We start from the raw sequence: 23157 nt of genomic DNA, 5'->3' as shown, positions 1-23157 counted from the left end.
TCTTGTTATATTTAACATGACAACTTTTATTATTGGTCACTGGATAGCACTGATTTATTATCAACTCAGCCCCACCCATCCCATATATGTCTTAACTTTAGCAATTACAGTTTAAAATTTACATTTACACCTGAATTCAAGTGTTATGACTGAATGTTAAATTGAAATATTTACTATAATAATATAAAATTGAGATTAAATCTAAATATTTTTTTAAATCTAAATACACTGACACTGATTAGTGATCAGTTATTTAGATATTTCTTTAAGCAACACTGAATTGTGCCCTAACCCTAACCCTAGTTAATGGTTGGTCTGTTTGCATTCAGCACTTCCTGTACCAAAATAGTACGTAAGGAAGGTGACAAATCAAACTTAAAACCTTTGAGTCCTTAAAGTGAAGGAATTATCCACCAGTTATCTATCCTACTATCTTATCCACCAATTTCAGATCAATTGGTGGATAAGGTAGTAGGGTAAGTTCACTTCCCTAGCAAAGAAGAGTCATTACAAAACCAGCATGATGCTCTGGATCTTCCTATATCCAGTGATAAACAGTTTCTATGCAGATGGCACTGTTTCTATTTACAAAGCTTGAATCTATTGGTGAGTTCTGTGATGAAAATAAAAAATAATGTGAATCCTGTGCTATGGCCTTGATATTTAGAAAATGTACCAAAACACCACAATTACCAGAAAATTGCATGAGAAAATGGCTTTTGAATAAATTATGATTATATCCTTCCAGTACGTTGTTTACACGTTACATTGTTTTTCATTCATATATTTTTTGTCACCTTTTCTGACAAGAGACTCCTGATTGAGTCCTTCGGGTATTCTGGATGCTCCCAGTTTTGTTTGTTATCCTTTGAACTTGTGTAATTGACCAAATCTCAATGCTGTTTCCCTCTTCGACAACCTCTTTTAACTCTGTTTGGACTCTCACTCTTCTTAGCAATCAGTAGTTGACCTGCACTGAAGGACAATCTACCTCAAGTCAAGTCTCAGGTTAGTGCAGCAGAAAAAATCATATTGTTGGTTTAAGCTGCTTAATTATGGAACAAAGGGTTAGTATGAACATGACCAACATTGTAAATGATCTACATCCCTGTTATGTAATACAAGACTCCAAATACATGCTGACAAACAGCCCTTCCATTATATGTGTATTCTTGTATGCATTCCTTGCATTATTGTCTGTTATAACAATATGTGGAAATCTCCTTGTAATAATTTCTGTGATTTACTTCAAACAGCTCCATACTCCTACTAATTATCTCATCCTCTCTCTTGCTGTGGCTGACCTGCTCGTTGGGATTATAGCATTTCCTCTCAGCATGGCGTTCTCTCTCAGCTCATGTCTTTATCATGAGGGTTTGTTTTGCAAAGTGCGAGGGACCTTTGATATTTCACTGAGCACATGTTCCATCCTGAACCTCTGCTGTATTTCTATTGACAGATACCATGCTGTTTGCCAGCCTCTGACATATCAAACTAAAATCAGCCCTCGTGTTGTTGTGTTCATGATCCTGATGAGCTGGGGGGTTTCTGGGATAATTGGAATTAGTGTCACCATTGCTGGATTTAATAATGAAAAATGTGAGGAATCATGTTTGATTGATGTTCTAATATATAGCACTGTTGGACCCATGTTATCATTTTACCTGCCAGTGACCATGATGCTTTTTATCTACCTAAAGATTTTCTTTGTTGCTTTGAGGCAAGCAAGACGCATCCAGAACACAACAAAGTGTGGACAAACTGCCAGCATCATGGAGAGAAAGGCGACCAAAACTCTGGCTATTGTTTTGGGAGTTTTTATATTTTGCTGGAGTCCTTTTTTTCTTTCCATCACATTCCCACCATTTACCAGTGATTCTGTACCAGTTCCTGTAATTGAAACTCTTAACTGGCTTACATTGGCAAATTCAATGCTAAATCCATTTATTTATGCTTTCTTTTATAGCTGGTTCAGGTCAGCCATCAGAATGATTATTTGTGGGAAAATATTCCAAGGGGATTTTGCCAACACAAATATGACTTGATAAAATATACACATATTAATTAAAATTTCACAAATCTTACAGTAAAAACAAACATAAAACAGCCACTGAACCCTACCTGAAGCATCACACATATAATGTCTCAATAGCGATTGAAGTAGCAAATACGTTTTGTACACATGTACAAACACATTGTTTTATTGTTCAAATAGTTGTGCAAATATTGTCATCGCTTATCGTTATGGAGGGCCAGGAGTGACAAAATGAATGAATTAATAAATACTTTATTAATTCATTTAAATTTAAATTAATTATATTAAATAAATATTTCAATAATTATTGAAATAGCGCTCAAGCTGTTATACCGCCAGCAAAGTGCAGGTCCCGGTACACAACTGTCATAACCCCCGCTGACTGTCACCTCTCACAGGTTGAACACCGACTTCATTTACTGAGAATATATCTATCAGGTCTTTATTTCCTGATGTTCGTATGTGTCATACTTTGTTTCAGTTGCCAATTCTGAATTTAAACTAACATTGAGAATATGTTTAAGGGGGAGGAAATAAATAATCAATAATCAGTGTGCCCTGTGTATTCATGCATAATCTTTATAAAAACAGATAACATTGTTGTTTCCATCATGTAGTAACTGTTAGGTTTAACTATACAAAGCTTGTTAGAAACACATAGAGACTTCACCATGTTCGACTAATATTTTCATTGTGAATATTAAGCATGAGGGTAACGTACAGTCGAGCTGCTGTCTCAGAGCCCTGCATACTACAGAGTGAGGTCAGCATATCCAGGATATCTTTCCGTTATCTGGACTCACTGACCCTAACACTGGGAACTGGATAAACAGTCACACAAAGCTGGTTCTCAGCTTTCTAAGTTAACCCAGTGTTTCCCAGCATGGTTAAATAAAAGTGTTGGCAGCATCAAACTAATCTAACATCATCTACGAGTCTGATTAATTGGTCATATAAATACTCTTTTACAGAAAATCATCCTTATTAGTGCCAACTATTCCAGAGAAGTGAAAATCTCTGGAATAAAGAAAATAAAGACATACCAGCCAAACACAACATTGTTGTAAAAGAAATGAACGCTTCAGGTTGTCGCAAAGTGGAATGAACATGATTGATCTCTTTTCTCCTTTTTCTTTCCCTCTCCTTATGTTAACTTTCTTCTGAACTTTCCTTCTTGTTTTTCTTTCCCGTCCCCGAGTCCAGTCTGGCCTGATTACAATAACTTAGAATAAAAATAACTAATAAAGATCAAATAAACTATGACAATCAAGTGGACCAGTATAGCAAAATGCCCACTTGGGAAAGTAAATCTGTTGGGCATTTTTCTTGGCCTTCAGACAATAATTCTGATTGCTACAGTGCCAGACAGGACACACAAAAAAAATTAAGGCAACAAAACAACCTGAAGAGCCGGTTCGGAGCCAAAAGAGCTGGCTCTTTTTAGTGAGCCGAACCGAAAGAGCCGGTTCTCTAAAAAGAGCCGGAAATCCCATCACTACTTGACTCGGGAGAGGCGGAGTTTGTGGGAGGTGTTGCTTCCTACAACCTGATGAAGGTAGACAGACAAAACAAAAAACAAACAAACAAATAAAAAAAACATATATAATGTGGTTGGACTGTAACAAATATATCCAATATAACTTCCAATCAGAAGAGATTGTACCAATGAGTGGCCATTACAAGATAAGGGCAAGCAAACAATAAAATGTAGTGAAGTTCAAGCTATTATTTTGAATGAATGAATGAATGAATCAAGGCTTTATTGGCCACATGCAGGTTGCCCCGCAGTGGAATAGATGAATGAATGATTTTGATGAATGAATGAATGAACTAACAGTCACTATAGCTCCTGTTCATATCAGACCTCAAAAAACCTGCAATCTGTTGAGAGAAATGAAATTAATTAATGTTGCAATTTTCATGAGCCCCTTTAACTGGAATAGAAGGAATACTCTTTCAAAAAATGAAAAAGAGCAAACTGAAAACCCTGAAAACAATTCAACTAATATTTCAGCTACTATACTGTAGCTATATGTGCTGTCAAATCAGCTTTGTTTGGCTTTGTTCCTGTTCTGTATATGCAGCTAAAGACGAGCTTTCAAAATAAAAAACAAAGGAAAATTAAGATTAAAGTCATCATTTTTAATGAACCTCATGGCTACACTTTGTAAAGTGGGAAAACCTTATTACATCACACATGTGGACCACTTGCCATTTTTATGCCTGGCCAAGCAAATTACACTTCAATATCTGACAGCATCTGGACATGACCCTGAATTCTGCCTGTTTAGAAGAAAATAACACACTGATCTGAATGAAATTGGCAGCACTTCTTGTTAACACGTAACGTCTGTCACGTGATGATGATCCCACTTGCAAAATGAAGTGACGGGGCTCATTTACGAAAAGACAGTTTCTGAAACATTTCTCATAAATTTGTAACTTTAATCTCATTTTTGACTGCGAACTTTTAAAATGTTATGAAATGTATCATTTTTCTTTTAAATCTTTTCTTGTAATTTTCTGAAATACCTTTATTTTTTTCTTTTATCGCTCTGAACTGGATAAGTGGTTAAGATGATGGATAGATGGATGGCTCATCCAAATGTATCAGATTTAACAAAAAGGGTTTGTTTTCCCTTTGCAATCCTGAGCCGGTTTTCCTCAGAAGAAGGATGCACTCTAAGGACACACCTCCTCCAAGCCAATCACTCAGACAAAGGTGGCGCTTAATAAAAGCTGCGAATCCAGGACGTCAAACGCTTTGTAAGTTAATGCAGCAGTTGAGATGATGAGAGTCTGGGGAGATCTTGAGATGTAACGCACCAAGATATAAGTACAACTTCATTTATCAACCACCTTCCTCCCCGTGACTCCAGTAGATGTTGGGATGTGTGCGTGTTTTTTTTAAACTATAAAGTCAGTGGAGATAAGGCTAGGGGTATAAGTTTATGTAGAGATAACATGCAATCAGTCCTGGAGTCTGCTCACTTTTGTAGGTAATTAGAAAAAGTCAAAATGTTGAGTTTACTCTATACTGTCCTGCTTTCTTCTTTCAATAAAAGGCCCACATAGTTTTTCTGTTTGCCAGGGTGAGTACCAGAGCAGATATGAAAAGATCTGCTGACTTCCCAGCCAGCTTTTTTTACTGTGTTTTACTGAGATTTGGTGCCGCAGCCACAAATATTCAGAAGTGTTTATTAAAACTTAAGTGTGATATCATAGCAGAATTAACACCGTCACTCTCCGTCAATGGTTTAATTGGAATGTTTCAGTTTTTTTTCTTCTCGTTTTTTTTCTCTGCCCCCCCCTTTTTTTTTATGCTGCTCACCCTTGTCCTTGGTTTCTTTCTTCTTATTTTCTTTCAGTGCTTCGATCACCTGCTTCCAGACTCATCCATAAACAACATCCTTTATTTCGACACATACGCACAGCACGATCACGCACAGTCATGTGCTCAACGGCAGCACATTTACATCAATCACACAACCACACAGACGTATAGGATACACACACTTAATTCAAGCCTACTCATATTAGTAAGTATGCACACACATAGTCAGACCCAGGGAACATCTCGCCACACCTTTTTCCCCCCATTTTTTTTTTAAACAAGAGACTTAGTGAAAGATAGGGGAGACTCTGGGTTTTCTGTTCGACAAAGAGGGTTACCTAGATCTCTGAGACAGTCACCTGAGTAGTGAAGCTGCATGCTGGCAAGTTACCTTCAACAATCTGAGTTTCTCGCTGACTCCTCCTGTCCTGCTACAGCTGATCCAGCTGACTGACTTGGTTTCATTTCCTCATTCATACAGCCTTTGATAAAGTATTACTTTGCAGAAATTCCCATCTTTGCAAACATAATAATCTGGTTAGATGTTAGTTTCTTGTTATATTTAACATGACAACTTTTATTATTGGTCACTGGATAGCACTGATTTATTATCAACTCAGCCCCACCCATCCCATATATGTCTTAACTTTAGCAATTACAGTTTAAAATTTACATTTACACCTGAATTCAAGTGTTATGACTGAATGTTAAATTGAAATATTTACTATAATAATATAAAATTGAGATTAAATCTAAATATTTTTTTAAATCTAAATACACTGACACTGATTAGTGATCAGTTATTTAGATATTTCTTTAAGCAACACTGAATTGTGCCCTAACCCTAACCCTAGTTAATGGTTGGTCTGTTTGCATTCAGCACTTCCTGTACCAAAATAGTACGTAAGGAAGGTGACAAATCAAACTTAAAACCTTTGAGTCCTTAAAGTGAAGGAATTATCCACCAGTTATCTATCCTACTATCTTATCCACCAATTTCAGATCAATTGGTGGATAAGGTAGTAGGGTAAGTTCACTTCCCTAGCAAAGAAGAGTCATTACAAAACCAGCATGATGCTCTGGATCTTCCTATATCCAGTGATAAACAGTTTCTATGCAGATGGCACTGTTTCTATTTACAAAGCTTGAATCTATTGGTGAGTTCTGTGATGAAAATAAAAAATAATGTGAATCCTGTGCTATGGCCTTGATATTTAGAAAATGTACCAAAACACCACAATTACCAGAAAATTGCATGAGAAAATGGCTTTTGAATAAATTATGATTATATCCTTCCAGTACGTTGTTTACACGTTACATTGTTTTTCATTCATATATTTTTTGTCACCTTTTCTGACAAGAGACTCCTGATTGAGTCCTTCGGGTATTCTGGATGCTCCCAGTTTTGTTTGTTATCCTTTGAACTTGTGTAATTGACCAAATCTCAATGCTGTTTCCCTCTTCGACAACCTCTTTTAACTCTGTTTGGACTCTCACTCTTCTTAGCAATCAGTAGTTGACCTGCACTGAAGGACAATCTACCTCAAGTCAAGTCTCAGGTTAGTGCAGCAGAAAAAATCATATTGTTGGTTTAAGCTGCTTAATTATGGAACAAAGGGTTAGTATGAACATGACCAACATTGTAAATGATCTACATCCCTGTTATGTAATACAAGACTCCAAATACATGCTGACAAACAGCCCTTCCATTATATGTGTATTCTTGTATGCATTCCTTGCATTATTGTCTGTTATAACAATATGTGGAAATCTCCTTGTAATAATTTCTGTGATTTACTTCAAACAGCTCCATACTCCTACTAATTATCTCATCCTCTCTCTTGCTGTGGCTGACCTGCTCGTTGGGATTATAGCATTTCCTCTCAGCATGGCGTTCTCTCTCAGCTCATGTCTTTATCATGAGGGTTTGTTTTGCAAAGTGCGAGGGACCTTTGATATTTCACTGAGCACATGTTCCATCCTGAACCTCTGCTGTATTTCTATTGACAGATACCATGCTGTTTGCCAGCCTCTGACATATCAAACTAAAATCAGCCCTCGTGTTGTTGTGTTCATGATCCTGATGAGCTGGGGGGTTTCTGGGATAATTGGAATTAGTGTCACCATTGCTGGATTTAATAATGAAAAATGTGAGGAATCATGTTTGATTGATGTTCTAATATATAGCACTGTTGGACCCATGTTATCATTTTACCTGCCAGTGACCATGATGCTTTTTATCTACCTAAAGATTTTCTTTGTTGCTTTGAGGCAAGCAAGACGCATCCAGAACACAACAAAGTGTGGACAAACTGCCAGCATCATGGAGAGAAAGGCGACCAAAACTCTGGCTATTGTTTTGGGAGTTTTTATATTTTGCTGGAGTCCTTTTTTTCTTTCCATCACATTCCCACCATTTACCAGTGATTCTGTACCAGTTCCTGTAATTGAAACTCTTAACTGGCTTACATTGGCAAATTCAATGCTAAATCCATTTATTTATGCTTTCTTTTATAGCTGGTTCAGGTCAGCCATCAGAATGATTATTTGTGGGAAAATATTCCAAGGGGATTTTGCCAACACAAATATGACTTGATAAAATATACACATATTAATTAAAATTTCACAAATCTTACAGTAAAAACAAACATAAAACAGCCACTGAACCCTACCTGAAGCATCACACATATAATGTCTCAATAGCGATTGAAGTAGCAAATACGTTTTGTACACATGTACAAACACATTGTTTTATTGTTCAAATAGTTGTGCAAATATTGTCATCGCTTATCGTTATGGAGGGCCAGGAGTGACAAAATGAATGAATTAATAAATACTTTATTAATTCATTTAAATTTAAATTAATTATATTAAATAAATATTTCAATAATTATTGAAATAGCGCTCAAGCTGTTATACCGCCAGCAAAGTGCAGGTCCCGGTACACAACTGTCATAACCCCCGCTGACTGTCACCTCTCACAGGTTGAACACCGACTTCATTTACTGAGAATATATCTATCAGGTCTTTATTTCCTGATGTTCGTATGTGTCATACTTTGTTTCAGTTGCCAATTCTGAATTTAAACTAACATTGAGAATATGTTTAAGGGGGAGGAAATAAATAATCAATAATCAGTGTGCCCTGTGTATTCATGCATAATCTTTATAAAAACAGATAACATTGTTGTTTCCATCATGTAGTAACTGTTAGGTTTAACTATACAAAGCTTGTTAGAAACACATAGAGACTTCACCATGTTCGACTAATATTTTCATTGTGAATATTAAGCATGAGGGTAACGTACAGTCGAGCTGCTGTCTCAGAGCCCTGCATACTACAGAGTGAGGTCAGCATATCCAGGATATCTTTCCGTTATCTGGACTCACTGACCCTAACACTGGGAACTGGATAAACAGTCACACAAAGCTGGTTCTCAGCTTTCTAAGTTAACCCAGTGTTTCCCAGCATGGTTAAATAAAAGTGTTGGCAGCATCAAACTAATCTAACATCATCTACGAGTCTGATTAATTGGTCATATAAATACTCTTTTACAGAAAATCATCCTTATTAGTGCCAACTATTCCAGAGAAGTGAAAATCTCTGGAATAAAGAAAATAAAGACATACCAGCCAAACACAACATTGTTGTAAAAGAAATGAACGCTTCAGGTTGTCGCAAAGTGGAATGAACATGATTGATCTCTTTTCTCCTTTTTCTTTCCCTCTCCTTATGTTAACTTTCTTCTGAACTTTCCTTCTTGTTTTTCTTTCCCGTCCCCAAGTCCAGTCTGGCCTGAGTACAATAACTTAGAATAAAAATAACTAATAAAGATCAAATAAACTATGGCCCACTTGGGAAAGTAAATCTGTTGGGCATTTTTCTTGGCCTTCAGACAATAATTCTGATTGCTACAGTGCCAGACAGGACACACAAAAAAAATTAAGGCAACAAAACAACCTGAAGAGCCGGTTCGGAGCCAAAAGAGCTGGCTCTTTTTAGTGAGCCGAACCGAAAGAGCCGGTTCTCTAAAAAGAGCCGGAAATCCCATCACTACTTGACTCGGGAGAGGCGGAGTTTGTGGGAGGTGTTGCTTCCTACAACCTGATGAAGGTAGACAGACAAAACAAAAAACAAACAAACAAATAAAAAAAACATATATAATGTGGTTGGACTGTAACAAATATATCCAATATAACTTCCAATCAGAAGAGATTGTACCAATGAGTGGCCATTACAAGATAAGGGCAAGCAAACAATAAAATGTAGTGAAGTTCAAGCTATTATTTTGAATGAATGAATGAATGAATCAAGGCTTTATTGGCCACATGCAGGTTGCCCCGCAGTGGAATAGATGAATGAATGATTTTGATGAATGAATGAATGAACTAACAGTCACTATAGCTCCTGTTCATATCAGACCTCAAAAAACCTGCAATCTGTTGAGAGAAATGAAATTAATTAATGTTGCAATTTTCATGAGCCCCTTTAACTGGAATAGAAGGAATACTCTTTCAAAAAATGAAAAAGAGCAAACTGAAAACCCTGAAAACAATTCAACTAATATTTCAGCTACTATACTGTAGCTATATGTGCTGTCAAATCAGCTTTGTTTGGCTTTGTTCCTGTTCTGTATATGCAGCTAAAGACGAGCTTTCAAAATAAAAAACAAAGGAAAATTAAGATTAAAGTCATCATTTTTAATGAACCTCATGGCTACACTTTGTAAAGTGGGAAAACCTTATTACATCACACATGTGGACCACTTGCCATTTTTATGCCTGGCCAAGCAAATTACACTTCAATATCTGACAGCATCTGGACATGACCCTGAATTCTGCCTGTTTAGAAGAAAATAACACACTGATCTGAATGAAATTGGCAGCACTTCTTGTTAACACGTAACGTCTGTCACGTGATGATGATCCCACTTGCAAAATGAAGTGACGGGGCTCATTTACGAAAAGACAGTTTCTGAAACATTTCTCATAAATTTGTAACTTTAATCTCATTTTTGACTGCGAACTTTTAAAATGTTATGAAATGTATCATTTTTCTTTTAAATCTTTTCTTGTAATTTTCTGAAATACCTTTATTTTTTTCTTTTATCGCTCTGAACTGGATAAGTGGTTAAGATGATGGATAGATGGATGGCTCATCCAAATGTATCAGATTTAACAAAAAGGGTTTGTTTTCCCTTTGCAATCCTGAGCCGGTTTTCCTCAGAAGAAGGATGCACTCTAAGGACACACCTCCTCCAAGCCAATCACTCAGACAAAGGTGGCGCTTAATAAAAGCTGCGAATCCAGGACGTCAAACGCTTTGTAAGTTAATGCAGCAGTTGAGATGATGAGAGTCTGGGGAGATCTTGAGATGTAACGCACCAAGATATAAGTACAACTTCATTTATCAACCACCTTCCTCCCCGTGACTCCAGTAGATGTTGGGATGTGTGCGTGTTTTTTTTAAATTATAAAGTCAGTGGAGATAAGGCTAGGGGTATAAGTTTATGTAGAGATAACATGCAATCAGTCCTGGAGTCTGCTCACTTTTGTAGGTAATTAGAAAAAGTCAAAATGTTGAGTTTACTCTATACTGTCCTGCTTTCTTCTTTCAATAAAAGGCCCACATAGTTTTTCTGTTTGCCAGGGTGAGTACCAGAGCAGATATGAAAAGATCTGCTGACTTCCCAGCCAGCTTTTTTTACTGTGTTTTACTGAGATTTGGTGCCGCAGCCACAAATATTCAGAAGTGTTTATTAAAACTTAAGTGTGATATCATAGCAGAATTAACACCGTCACTCTCCGTCAATGGTTTAATTGGAATGTTTCAGTTTTTTTTCTTCTCGTTTTTTTTCTCTGCCCCCCCCTTTTTTTTTATGCTGCTCACCCTTGTCCTTGGTTTCTTTCTTCTTATTTTCTTTCAGTGCTTCGATCACCTGCTTCCAGACTCATCCATAAACAACATCCTTTATTTCGACACATACGCACAGCACGATCACGCACAGTCATGTGCTCAACGGCAGCACATTTACATCAATCACACAACCACACAGACGTATAGGATACACACACTTAATTCAAGCCTACTCATATTAGTAAGTATGCACACACATAGTCAGACCCAGGGAACATCTCGCCACACCTTTTTTTCCCCATTTTTTTTTTAAACAAGAGACTTAGTGAAAGATAGGGGAGACTCTGGGTTTTCTGTTCGACAAAGACGGTTACCTAGATCTCTGAGACAGTCACCTGAGTAGTGAAGCTGCATGCTGGCAAGTTACCTTCAACAATCTGAGTTTCTCGCTGACTCCTCCTGTCCTGCTACAGCTGATCCAGCTGACTGACTTGGTTTCATTTCCTCATTCATACAGCCTTTGATAAAGTATTACTTTGCAGAAATTCCCATCTTTGCAAACATAATAATCTGGTTAGATGTTAGTTTCTTGTTATATTTAACATGACAACTTTTATTATTGGTCACTGGATAGCACTGATTTATTATCAACTCAGCCCCACCCATCCCATATATGTCTTAACTTTAGCAATTACAGTTTAAAATTTACATTTACACCTGAATTCAAGTGTTATGACTGAATGTTAAATTGAAATATTTACTATAATAATATAAAATTGAGATTAAATCTAAATATTTTTTTAAATCTAAATACACTGACACTGATTAGTGATCAGTTATTTAGATATTTCTTTAAGCAACACTGAATTGTGCCCTAACCCTAACCCTAGTTAATGGTTGGTCTGTTTGCATTCAGCACTTCCTGTACCAAAATAGTACGTAAGGAAGGTGACAAATCAAACTTAAAACCTTTGAGTCCTTAAAGTGAAGGAATTATCCACCAGTTATCTATCCTACTATCTTATCCACCAATTTCAGATCAATTGGTGGATAAGGTAGTAGGGTAAGTTCACTTCCCTAGCAAAGAAGAGTCATTACAAAACCAGCATGATGCTCTGGATCTTCCTATATCCAGTGATAAACAGTTTCTATGCAGATGGCACTGTTTCTATTTACAAAGCTTGAATCTATTGGTGAGTTCTGTGATGAAAATAAAAAATAATGTGAATCCTGTGCTATGGCCTTGATATTTAGAAAATGTACCAAAACACCACAATTACCAGAAAATTGCATGAGAAAATGGCTTTTGAATAAATTATGATTATATCCTTCCAGTACGTTGTTTACACGTTACATTGTTTTTCATTCATATATTTTTTGTCACCTTTTCTGACAAGAGACTCCTGATTGAGTCCTTCGGGTATTCTGGATGCTCCCAGTTTTGTTTGTTATCCTTTGAACTTGTGTAATTGACCAAATCTCAATGCTGTTTCCCTCTTCGACAACCTCTTTTAACTCTGTTTGGACTCTCACTCTTCTTAGCAATCAGTAGTTGACCTGCACTGAAGGACAATCTACCTCAAGTCAAGTCTCAGGTTAGTGCAGCAGAAAAAATCATATTGTTGGTTTAAGCTGCTTAATTATGGAACAAAGGGTTAGTATGAACATGACCAACATTGTAAATGATCTACATCCCTGTTATGTAATACAAGACTCCAAATACATGCTGACAAACAGCCCTTCCATTATATGTGTATTCTTGTATGCATTCCTTGCATTATTGTCTGTTATAACAATATGTGGAAATCTCCTTGTAATAATTTCTGTGATTTACTTCAAACAGCTCCATACTCCTACTAATTATCTCATCCTCTCTCTTGCTGTGGCTGACCTGCTCGTTGGGATTATAGCATTTCCTCTCAGCATGGCATTCTCTCTCAGCTCATGTCTTTATCATGAGGGTTTGTTTTGCAAAGTGCGAGGGACCTTTGATATTTCACTGAGCACATGTTCCATCCTGAACCTCTGCTGTATTTCTATTGACAGATACCATGCTGTTTGCCAGCCTCTGACATATCAAACTAAAATCAGCCCTCGTGTTGTTGTGTTCATGATCCTGATGAGCTGGGGGGTTTCTGGGATAATTGGAATTAGTGTCACCATTGCTGGATTTAATAATGAAAAATGTGAGGAATCATGTTTGATTGATGTTCTAATATATAGCACTGTTGGACCCATGTTATCATTTTACCTGCCAGTGACCATGATGCTTTTTATCTACCTAAAGATTTTCTTTGTTGCTTTGAGGCAAGCAAGACGCATCCAGAACACAACAAAGTGTGGACAAACTGCCAGCATCATGGAGAGAAAGGCGACCAAAACTCTGGCTATTGTTTTGGGAGTTTTTATATTTTGCTGGAGTCCTTTTTTTCTTTCCATCACATTCCCACCATTTACCAGTGATTCTGTACCAGTTCCTGTAATTGAAACTCTTAACTGGCTTACATTGGCAAATTCAATGCTAAATCCATTTATTTATGCTTTCTTTTATAGCTGGTTCAGGTCAGCCATCAGAATGATTATTTGTGGGAAAATATTCCAAGGGGATTTTGCCAACACAAATATGACTTGATAAAATATACACATATTAATTAAAATTTCACAAATCTTACAGTAAAAACAAACATAAAACAGCCACTGAACCCTACCTGAAGCATCACACATATAATGTCTCAATAGCGATTGAAGTAGCAAATACGTTTTGTACACATGTACAAACACATTGTTTTATTGTTCAAATAGTTGTGCAAATATTGTCATCGCTTATCGTTATGGAGGGCCAGGAGTGACAAAATGAATGAATTAATAAATACTTTATTAATTCATTTAAATTTAAATTAATTATATTAAATAAATATTTCAATAATTATTGAAATAGCGCTCAAGCTGTTATACCGCCAGCAAAGTGCAGGTCCCGGTACACAACTGTCATAACCCCCGCTGACTGTCACCTCTCACAGGTTGAACACCGACTTCATTTACTGAGAATATATCTATCAGGTCTTTATTTCCTGATGTTCGTATGTGTCATACTTTGTTTCAGTTGCCAATTCTGAATTTAAACTAACATTGAGAATATGTTTAAGGGGGAGGAAATAAATAATCAATAATCAGTGTGCCCTGTGTATTCATGCATAATCTTTATAAAAACAGATAACATTGTTGTTTCCATCATGTAGTAACTGTTAGGTTTAACTATACAAAGCTTGTTAGAAACACATAGAGACTTCACCATGTTCGACTAATATTTTCATTGTGAATATTAAGCATGAGGGTAACGTACAGTCGAGCTGCTGTCTCAGAGCCCTGCATACTACAGAGTGAGGTCAGCATATCCAGGATATCTTTCCGTTATCTGGACTCACTGACCCTAACACTGGGAACTGGATAAACAGTCACACAAAGCTGGTTCTCAGCTTTCTAAGTTAACCCAGTGTTTCCCAGCATGGTTAAATAAAAGTGTTGGCAGCATCAAACTAATCTAACATCATCTACGAGTCTGATTAATTGGTCATATAAATACTCTTTTACAGAAAATCATCCTTATTAGTGCCAACTATTCCAGAGAAGTGAAAATCTCTGGAATAAAGAAAATAAAGACATACCAGCCAAACACAACATTGTTGTAAAAGAAATGAACGCTTCAGGTTGTCGCAAAGTGGAATGAACATGATTGATCTCTTTTCTCCTTTTTCTTTCCCTCTCCTTATGTTAACTTTCTTCTGAACTTTCCTTCTTGTTTTTCTTTCCCGTCCCCAAGTCCAGTCTGGCCTGATTACAATAACTTAGAATAAAAATAACTAATAAAGATCAAATAAACTATGGCCCACTTGGGAAAGTAAATCTGTTGGGCATTTTTCTTGGCCTTCAGACAATAATTCTGATTGCTACAGTGCCAGACAGGACACACAAAAAAAATTAAGGCAACAAAACAACCTGAAGAGCCGGTTCGGAGCCAAAAGAGCTGGCTCTTTTTAGTGAGCCGAACCGAAAGAGCCGGTTCTCTAAAAAGAGCCGGAAATCCCATCACTACTTGACTCGGGAGAGGCGGAGTTTGTGGGAGGTGTTGCTTCCTACAACCTGATGAAGGTAGACAGACAAAACAAAAAACAAGCAAACAAATAAAAAAAACATATATAATGTGGTTGGACTGTAACAAATATATCCAATATAACTTCCAATCAGAAGAGATTGTACCAATGAGTGGCCATTACAAGATAAGGGCAAGCAAACAATAAAATGTAGTGAAGTTTAAGCTATTATTTTGAATGAATGAATGAATGAATCAAGGCTTTATTGGCCACATGCAGGTTGCCCCGCAGTGGAATAGATGAATGAATGATTTTGATGAATGAATGAATGAACTAACAGTCACTATAGCTCCTGTTCATATCAGACCTCAAAAAACCTGCAATCTGTTGAGAGAAATGAAATTAATTAATGTTGCAATTTTCATGAGCCCCTTTAACTGGAATAGAAGGAATACTCTTTCAAAAAATGAAAAAGAGCAAACTGAAAACCCTGAAAACGATTCAACTAATATTTCAGCTACTATACTGTAGCTATATGTGCTGTCAAATCAGCTTTGTTTGGCTTTGTTCCTGTTCTGTATATGCAGCTAAAGACGAGCTTTCAAAATAAAAAACAAAGGAAAATTAAGATTAAAGTCATCATTTTTAATGAACCTCATGGCTACACTTTGTAAAGTGGGAAAACCTTATTACATCACACATGTGGACCACTTGCCATTTTTATGCCTGGCCAAGCAAATTACACTTCAATATCTGACAGCATCTGGACATGACCCTGAATTCTGCCTGTTTAGAAGAAAATAACACACTGATCTGAATGAAATTGGCAGCACTTCTTGTTAACACGTAACGTCTGTCACGTGATGATGATCCCACTTGCAAAATGAAGTGACGGGGCTCATTTACAAAAAGACAGTTTCTGAAACATTTCTCATAAATTTGTAACTTTAATCTCATTTTTCGACTGCGAACTTTTAAAATGTTATGAAATGTATCATTTTTCTTTTAAATCTTTTCTTGTAATTTTCTGAAATACCTTTATTTTTTTCTTTTATCGCTCTGAACTAGATAAGTGGTTAAGATGATGGATAGATGGATGGCTCATCCAAATGTATCAGATTTAACCAGGGGCGATTCTAGGATCAGAGCTTTGGGGGTGCTGAGCACCCAGAGAGCTGCCCAGCCAGCCAACATACACTTTACTCGTCACAATGAGACTTCTTCCCTGTCTCTGTCAGTCCCTGCATCCTCCCTGTCCTCGTCGTCTGTTGTCTTCGTCTCCGTTATCAGTCATCATAATTTTACCATCTCTGTGCAAGTCTGCAAATTTCTTTATTAAATCATAAGATTCTTAAATTCATCAAGTCTCTCTGTGCCTGGGTCCTCATCACAAAACATGGCATCACTGTTTTGTGCATTTTAACACAATTTAATCCGCACATTTGTGAAAGAAAAGCAAAACACTTTTTTGAAAAGTCTGTAACAAAACCATCAAATCTGATAAAGGTTATTTAAATGCTGCTAAAGAAGAATGGATTGGAATAAAAAAAAATACATATAGTTCCTTAATTACTGGGGGAAAATTATGAATGATGCTCATAGTGAGTGAAAGGTAAACTGAGTGCATTTTTTGGACAGAGATTCACTTTTAATGTGTATGTATAATATAGATCACATACATAAAAAAAACACTCCCAGTTTCATGCTTTCATAGTGGTCCTTAGGAGAGCTTGACATTTTTATCAGGTGGTCCACACTGTAAAAAGTTTGAGAAACACTGAGAAGTGTATGTGTGCTTTTGGAAAACATTTAAAGCTGCTGTACAGAATCTTTGAAACAAGCTTAAAACATTTTTAGAAACAGAGCATCTGCTTCTCTTTACAGCTCCTCACTCCACCAGGGCTGTTTGGCACTGATAGTGTGCAAATGTGATGTACGTACTGCGGCAGTCATACAGACAACTGGACGGTCCAAAAGTTGGCCTACCTATTACTGGCTGAGGTTTCAGTAGAGTTGTGGCTGAACCACATAAAAATATATCATTAATTTTAATCTCCCCAATCAATGATAATGTTATGTTGGAATGTTGTTAAAGAGGGTCAAAATGTTTCAACCAAGTTTGTTTAGCAGATTCTGTATAGCAGCTTTAATATAGGGAGGACACAACTTCCAGATTGTTTGAGTAAAATCAGGTTTTTTCTCTTTGTCAGTTTAACAGTTTCTGTTCTGCCTGTCACTGTTCCCTGTCTGTTTTCTTACCTGGTTCTTCCTGACCTTGTACTTTCTCCTCAAGTTCCCCTCTTCCCTCGCTCCCTCTTTGGACTGACAATCATACACAAATAGATTGTATTCAATTAGATGAAAAATTACATTAATATGACAAAAAATATATTAAGATCACTAACAAAAAGTCCTCTCAGTGTACTTTCAACCAAAAGGAAAATAACCAAACCACATGAACATCTAATAAAAGATAAATATTGAAACACTCATCCAACATTATTCTTGATTGACGGACTTTTGATTTTACACTTTTACCTGAATGTGGTTCCTTTTTTTGAAAATACTTCCTTATATCCATTATGAACCTGGCTGTCTCTCTGTACACAAACACACACACACACACACACACACACACACACACACAACAGGAGTTATAAGGTTAATGGGCATCCAGTCAGTTAGCTAGTTAGTATCCATTTCAAACAGGACAGTGGTAACAACAGTAGGCTACGGACAATTTTAAGTTTTAGATTTTAAATAGGCTGTATACATTTCAATGGGAGCAACAGGACGGTCAAATGTTGCTGATTTTACTACAGAGCAGGACGGATTGTAGGGTAGCAACGTGTTAAACACGTGTTAAACACGTTTTCAACACTGCAGGTTACCTGGGTGTAATGTTTTCATGGTCTGACTCCTACCTAACTATATAAAGAGTAACTGGAGGTTAAATGTAGCAGCAACGCCGCTAGCAACGCCGCTAGCAGCAGAGTACGGAAGAGGCGAGCTGGAACAAACCATTATGGGAGGGAGGGGTTAGCTATACTTTTGTTGTTAAAATGTTACGTCTCAACCAAGTACTGTATGCTTTTTATATTTTTAGTAGTGTTTCACACAAACAGCAAATATTGTCAAAAAAGTAAGAAATCTTTGGGGGTGCTTTGATTCATTTTGGGGATGCTGAAGCACCCCCCAAAATGGGCTTAAAATCGCCCCTGGATTTAACAAAAAGTTGTTTTTTTTCCTTTGCAGTCCTGAGCCGGTTTTCCTCAGAAGAAGGATACACTCTAAGGACACACCTCCTCCAAGCCAATCACTCAGACAAAGGTGGCGCTTAATAAAATCTGTGAATCCAGGACGTCAAATGCTTTGTAAGTTAATGCAGCAGTTGAGATGATGAGAGTCTGGGGAGATCTTGAGATGTAATGCACCAAGATATAAGTACAACTTCATTTATCAACCGCCTTCCTCCCCGTGACTCCAGTAGATGTTGGGATGTGTGCTTTTTTTTTTTTTTTAAATTATAAAGTCAGTGGAGATAAGGCTAGGGGTATAAGTTTATGTAGAGATAACATGCAATCAGTCCTGGAGTCTGCTCACTTTTGTAGGTAATTAGAAAAAAGTCAAAATGTTGAGTTTACTCTACACTGTCCTGCTTTCTTCTTTCAATAAAAGGCCCACATAGTTTTTCTGTTTGCCAGGGTGAGTACCAGAGCAGATATGAAAAGATCTGCTGACTTCCCAGCCAGCTTTTTTACTGTGTTTTACTGAGATCTGGTGCCACAGCCACAAATATTCAGAAGTGTTTATTAAAATTTGTAGATGATGCTCTTGGAGGCCACTCCCCCGTGGGGAGGAAACTTAACCACATACGAGCACCAGCGCTGCCTGACGCTGTGAAGGTTTTTAATGAATGAGTTAATGCAACGTCTGGAGGGTTCACCCTCCATGCGAGTTGCAACGACTGAAAATCACATCGCTGTGTGCAATACAGCATAAGCACAACACCCGTGAATCATGCCGAACAAGAAATTTAAATGTGATCATAAACATTTTGAGTCTTCTAACACCAATGCAAACATAAGGGCTTTCTGGAAAAAATAACTGCAGATATTGTTTACAACTCACATTTATCTTTGTAGAATCCTTTGCCATCTCCTCCTCAGGAGCCACCTAGGAAAAATGGCAAACATTAGCAGAAAGATTTCATCTCAGTTTGATTGGTTTTCTAAACTAAATGTGAAATGCATGTACTAGAATACAGAACTGATTATGTTTCTTGTTGTTCTTACTGTGCCAGTTAAATACTGAAGCCCACATACTACAGACAATATTTTACACACACAAACAAACATAAAATTTGCAAGGATTTTTTCAAGTTCTATAGTTTTTGGAATAAAATGTCAGCTGTCTTTGGACAAATATCATCATAATATGCAGTTTTGTGCAGGTTTTTGGCTTCTTCTAGATCTGTTTTATACACACTTATACACAGTTACTGTATTTAGCTCAGTATGACTGTGTCTCATCAATTCCTACATGCATCAAGAAAAAGTTAGAAAGTAACCTTTTCAGCTCGCTGTAGAATGAAGAATCTTACGGATGAAGTAAACAACACATTTTTCTAAAGAAAAAAAAGTTTCTGACGTAACAGGTATCATCTATTTCAGGTCAAAAAGTATTATTATAGTTATAGATCTCATATTGAAGAAATGCCAATAAATACATGAATAAATTCAAAACAAATAATAAAAATAAAACATGCAAAAGTGACTGTGGGGCAAAATGGGACCAAAGCTTACTGTTTGCATACTGCAAGCAGATCCATAACGCCACTTTCTTTGGACTTGAGGTTGTATTTCTCTGACTATAGATCCAGTCAAGTTAAAAAAGAAAAAGGGCTCATATTACCTTACTCTCCCATATACTCAAAAGACAATTTCTGAAGACACCTGTATTAACTTCACGCCAGATAAGAATCCACTACACTCTTTTCCTATCCACTCACACTAACTTGCATTAACATCTGTTTAACTTTTTTAACATCTTTCTCAAGTTTCTCCTACCTGGGCAAATTTCCCCTATGTAAATTTTGGCTGGGCAAATTTGCTTTATCATTAATGTCATTAATGTCCTGATTTCTTTTTTTTTTTTCCAGAGCTGTCGTTTGAGCATCTGATTCTTTTGGACCATGTCTTGGAAAGAGGCCTTCATGTCTTGATACTGGGCGGACATTTCTTTTAATTCAGCGCTCTTTTTCTTGTTTTCTCTGATCAGTGACTCAATCTGCTCTTGTGCTTGACCATACTTTATTTCCCAGGCTATGTTAATAGTCTTAGTGTTGGACTGGTATTGTTGTTTTTCTTCCAGGTGTTTATTTTGTGCTTCCATTTATCTGCACTTCTCCTCTAGTTGAAGTTTCTCTTCTTCAATTTGTTTAATTTTGTTTTGTAGGTCGTAGTTTTCCTTCCTACTTTCCAGTAATGCCCTTTGGATGGATGCTCGGGAACTTTCTCCTGGGCAAATTTCCCCTGAGGAAATATGCTGGCCTGGGTAAATTTGCTTTGTGTCCTGTCCTTCCTTCTCCTCGAGGATTTCTTTATTTTTTCCCAGAGCTTCTTCAAACTTTTTGCAGAGCGCCCACTCTTCTTGGGCTTGTGCAATTTTCCTGACAAAGTACTGGAAAGTAAAGTTTTCTTCTTTCTGTTGTTCTTTCTGTTGCTCTTTCTCCTGAAAAAACTCATTATTTTTGCACATGGTTTCATCAAACCTTACTTTCAGCATTCGGTATTTTTCCTTTATGCCTTTGAGTTTGTGCTGCGTTTCTCTTTGCTTTATGTCCTGTTCTTGCTTCTTTTGGAGGATTTCTTTATTGTTTCCCAGAGCGTAATCTTTTTGTCTTTGTTGGTGTTTTCTTGGATACATGTTGGATTCTGTAGACAGTAACTCTGAAAAGGTTTCCAAATATTTCCAAATGTTTCACTAGTCGAACCTTTGAAGGCTGTGAACACAACTGCTGCGAAAAAACGGGATAAAAATTGCTGCTTCTCACATCTATTTAAGGATTTAACTTCAAGGGATTTAAGATTGTCATAAGGTTTCCTTATGACATCATCAATCCATAAGCCAATGAGATTGTCACATGGCATTTTTGAATGGGGATTTTTTTTTTAACTGTCTTCAAACTTAACTTAATATTTGAGTTTTTCTTAGTTTTAGACTAGTTGGTTAGTCTACTCTGAAAACGACTGAAAACGCTAGTGTGGACGCGGAGCGTTTTCAGATGAAAACGCTGTTTTCAAATCTATCCGGGCTAGTGTGGACGTAGCCAAAGACCACCTGGCACTTATGTTGGTAACTTACCACAAAATAAGTTTTAATAAAGCAGTCAGGTGTTTGGTGGATGCAGACAAGGAAAAGAAAACAGTTTCAGTAACCAGCTGATTTTTGGATGACATGTGATTGGCATGCGGACAAACTTTAACCCGTCTGGTCGTACCATCCTCTCATTATTGTGGCCCTGTTGCGTCCTTCAGCTGGCCCTGCTGTGTTTGTTCTGCAGTTTCACTTATGTAACCACACTGACCTGGGATCATAGCCAGCATCTGCCACAAACATGCAAACTTTATCATGAGAGTCCTCTGAGGGGAACAACAAAGCTCTCAATAAGGGGTCACCCATCTTTTTTCAACACAGCCCACAATCATCTTCTAGTCCTTCACTAAAACCACCTGCAGTCGTTTCCATTGCTTAAAACTAAAAAGCAAGAGGCTAGCATAAGTGTAAGGTTTACACCACAGGTAGGATAAGATTCATAACAGGTGTTATGTTACTGGTTCAGAATAACTGGTGTTGTTTTAGGCATGTTTGCACTTCAGTCAGCTCTCTGTAAGATAAACATTCAGACATTAAGAGACAAAGAAACTTCCTTCAGTCATAAAGTCAGTAGTTAAATCAGCAGATGTAAAAACGGTGACGTGCTTTCTGAGCCTTTGTGTCTCTAATGGGACCAAAATGTACAACTTCATGTTTGATCCAATAAGACTCAAAATCAGCATCTCAGAGAATAAACTCATCAGGAGAGGGTTTACTGACGTCACAGTGAGCAGCAGGATCATGTTTTCATGGGCCTCTGTACAAAAAGGCTTCTTTAGAAAACCGGATGAGTTGCCCCCTGCTGGACTTTACAATGAATAGCAGTCTAAGGCTTCAGTTTTCACTGACCAAAAAGCTACTTCCATCTTTTATTAAATCTTTTATTAGTTAAATTAAAAATATTAAAATCAATTTTAAAATGTTCCTGAGTGAAGACTGAAAGACAGAGAACCTGCATTTATCTGCTGTCTGACCAACGATGTGTTAGAATAAAAACCTTAGACGGTTTAAAAATGAAAAGAGTAAGAGTGTTTCAGTGTTGGGCTTTTTTCAGGTGGACTGTGAACCTGCAGCTCAGATTAGACCATCCCATTTAAGGAGGAGCGTGTTCAGCTGAACTTTGAGTTGTCCCACCTTTACACAATACTATGCCACTTTTAGAATCACCTGCATTGATAGCTAAGCTATTTATTTTTCAGGATATAGTTATATTGTTACTTGTTAGACTTATTTGATAATATATTTGGCACTATCCTACTGTATATTACTGTATACTAGTATTCTATTGTATATATTGTATATCTTATTCCTCTGCTCCTCTGTCTCTCATGCTGATTTGAGCATGTGTATGACAAAAGAAAGTTCTTCTTATCTTATCTTATCTTTAAGAAGGCGGAGCGGACCTTGGACCTGATTCATGTCATGTGTTTGCACATAAATGTGAATGTAGCAAACACAAACAG

General features: G+C 37.0%; 3 protein-coding genes across 3 annotated transcripts; all 3 read left to right on the top strand.

The window, feature by feature from the left end:
• The first annotated feature begins 1055 nt into the window (after positions 1–1055).
• On the top strand, positions 1056–2045 carry LOC148097008 (trace amine-associated receptor 1-like). The gene has a single exon (XM_087833760.1). It carries the CDS (start codon positions 1056–1058, stop codon positions 2043–2045), a length of 990 nt encoding a protein of 329 aa, XP_087689886.1.
• Positions 2046–6975: 4930 nt separating this feature from the next.
• On the top strand, positions 6976–7965 carry LOC148097007 (trace amine-associated receptor 1-like). The gene has a single exon (XM_087833759.1). The coding sequence runs from the start codon at positions 6976–6978 to the stop codon at positions 7963–7965; it is 990 nt and encodes a 329-aa protein (XP_087689885.1).
• Positions 7966–12867: 4902 nt separating this feature from the next.
• LOC102785605 (trace amine-associated receptor 1-like) lies at positions 12868–13857 on the top strand. The gene has a single exon (XM_006794303.3). The coding sequence runs from the start codon at positions 12868–12870 to the stop codon at positions 13855–13857; it is 990 nt and encodes a 329-aa protein (XP_006794366.3).
• The last annotated feature ends 9300 nt before the right edge of the window (positions 13858–23157 follow it).

This window comes from Neolamprologus brichardi, chromosome 20, assembly GCF_056152115.1.
Source record: "Neolamprologus brichardi isolate AB-2024 chromosome 20, ASM5615211v1, whole genome shotgun sequence".
NCBI classification, from domain to species: domain Eukaryota; kingdom Metazoa; phylum Chordata; class Actinopteri; order Cichliformes; family Cichlidae; genus Neolamprologus; species Neolamprologus brichardi.
The sequence above is the reverse complement of the archived record's forward strand: the minus strand, read 5'-3'. Positions and strand labels throughout refer to the sequence as shown.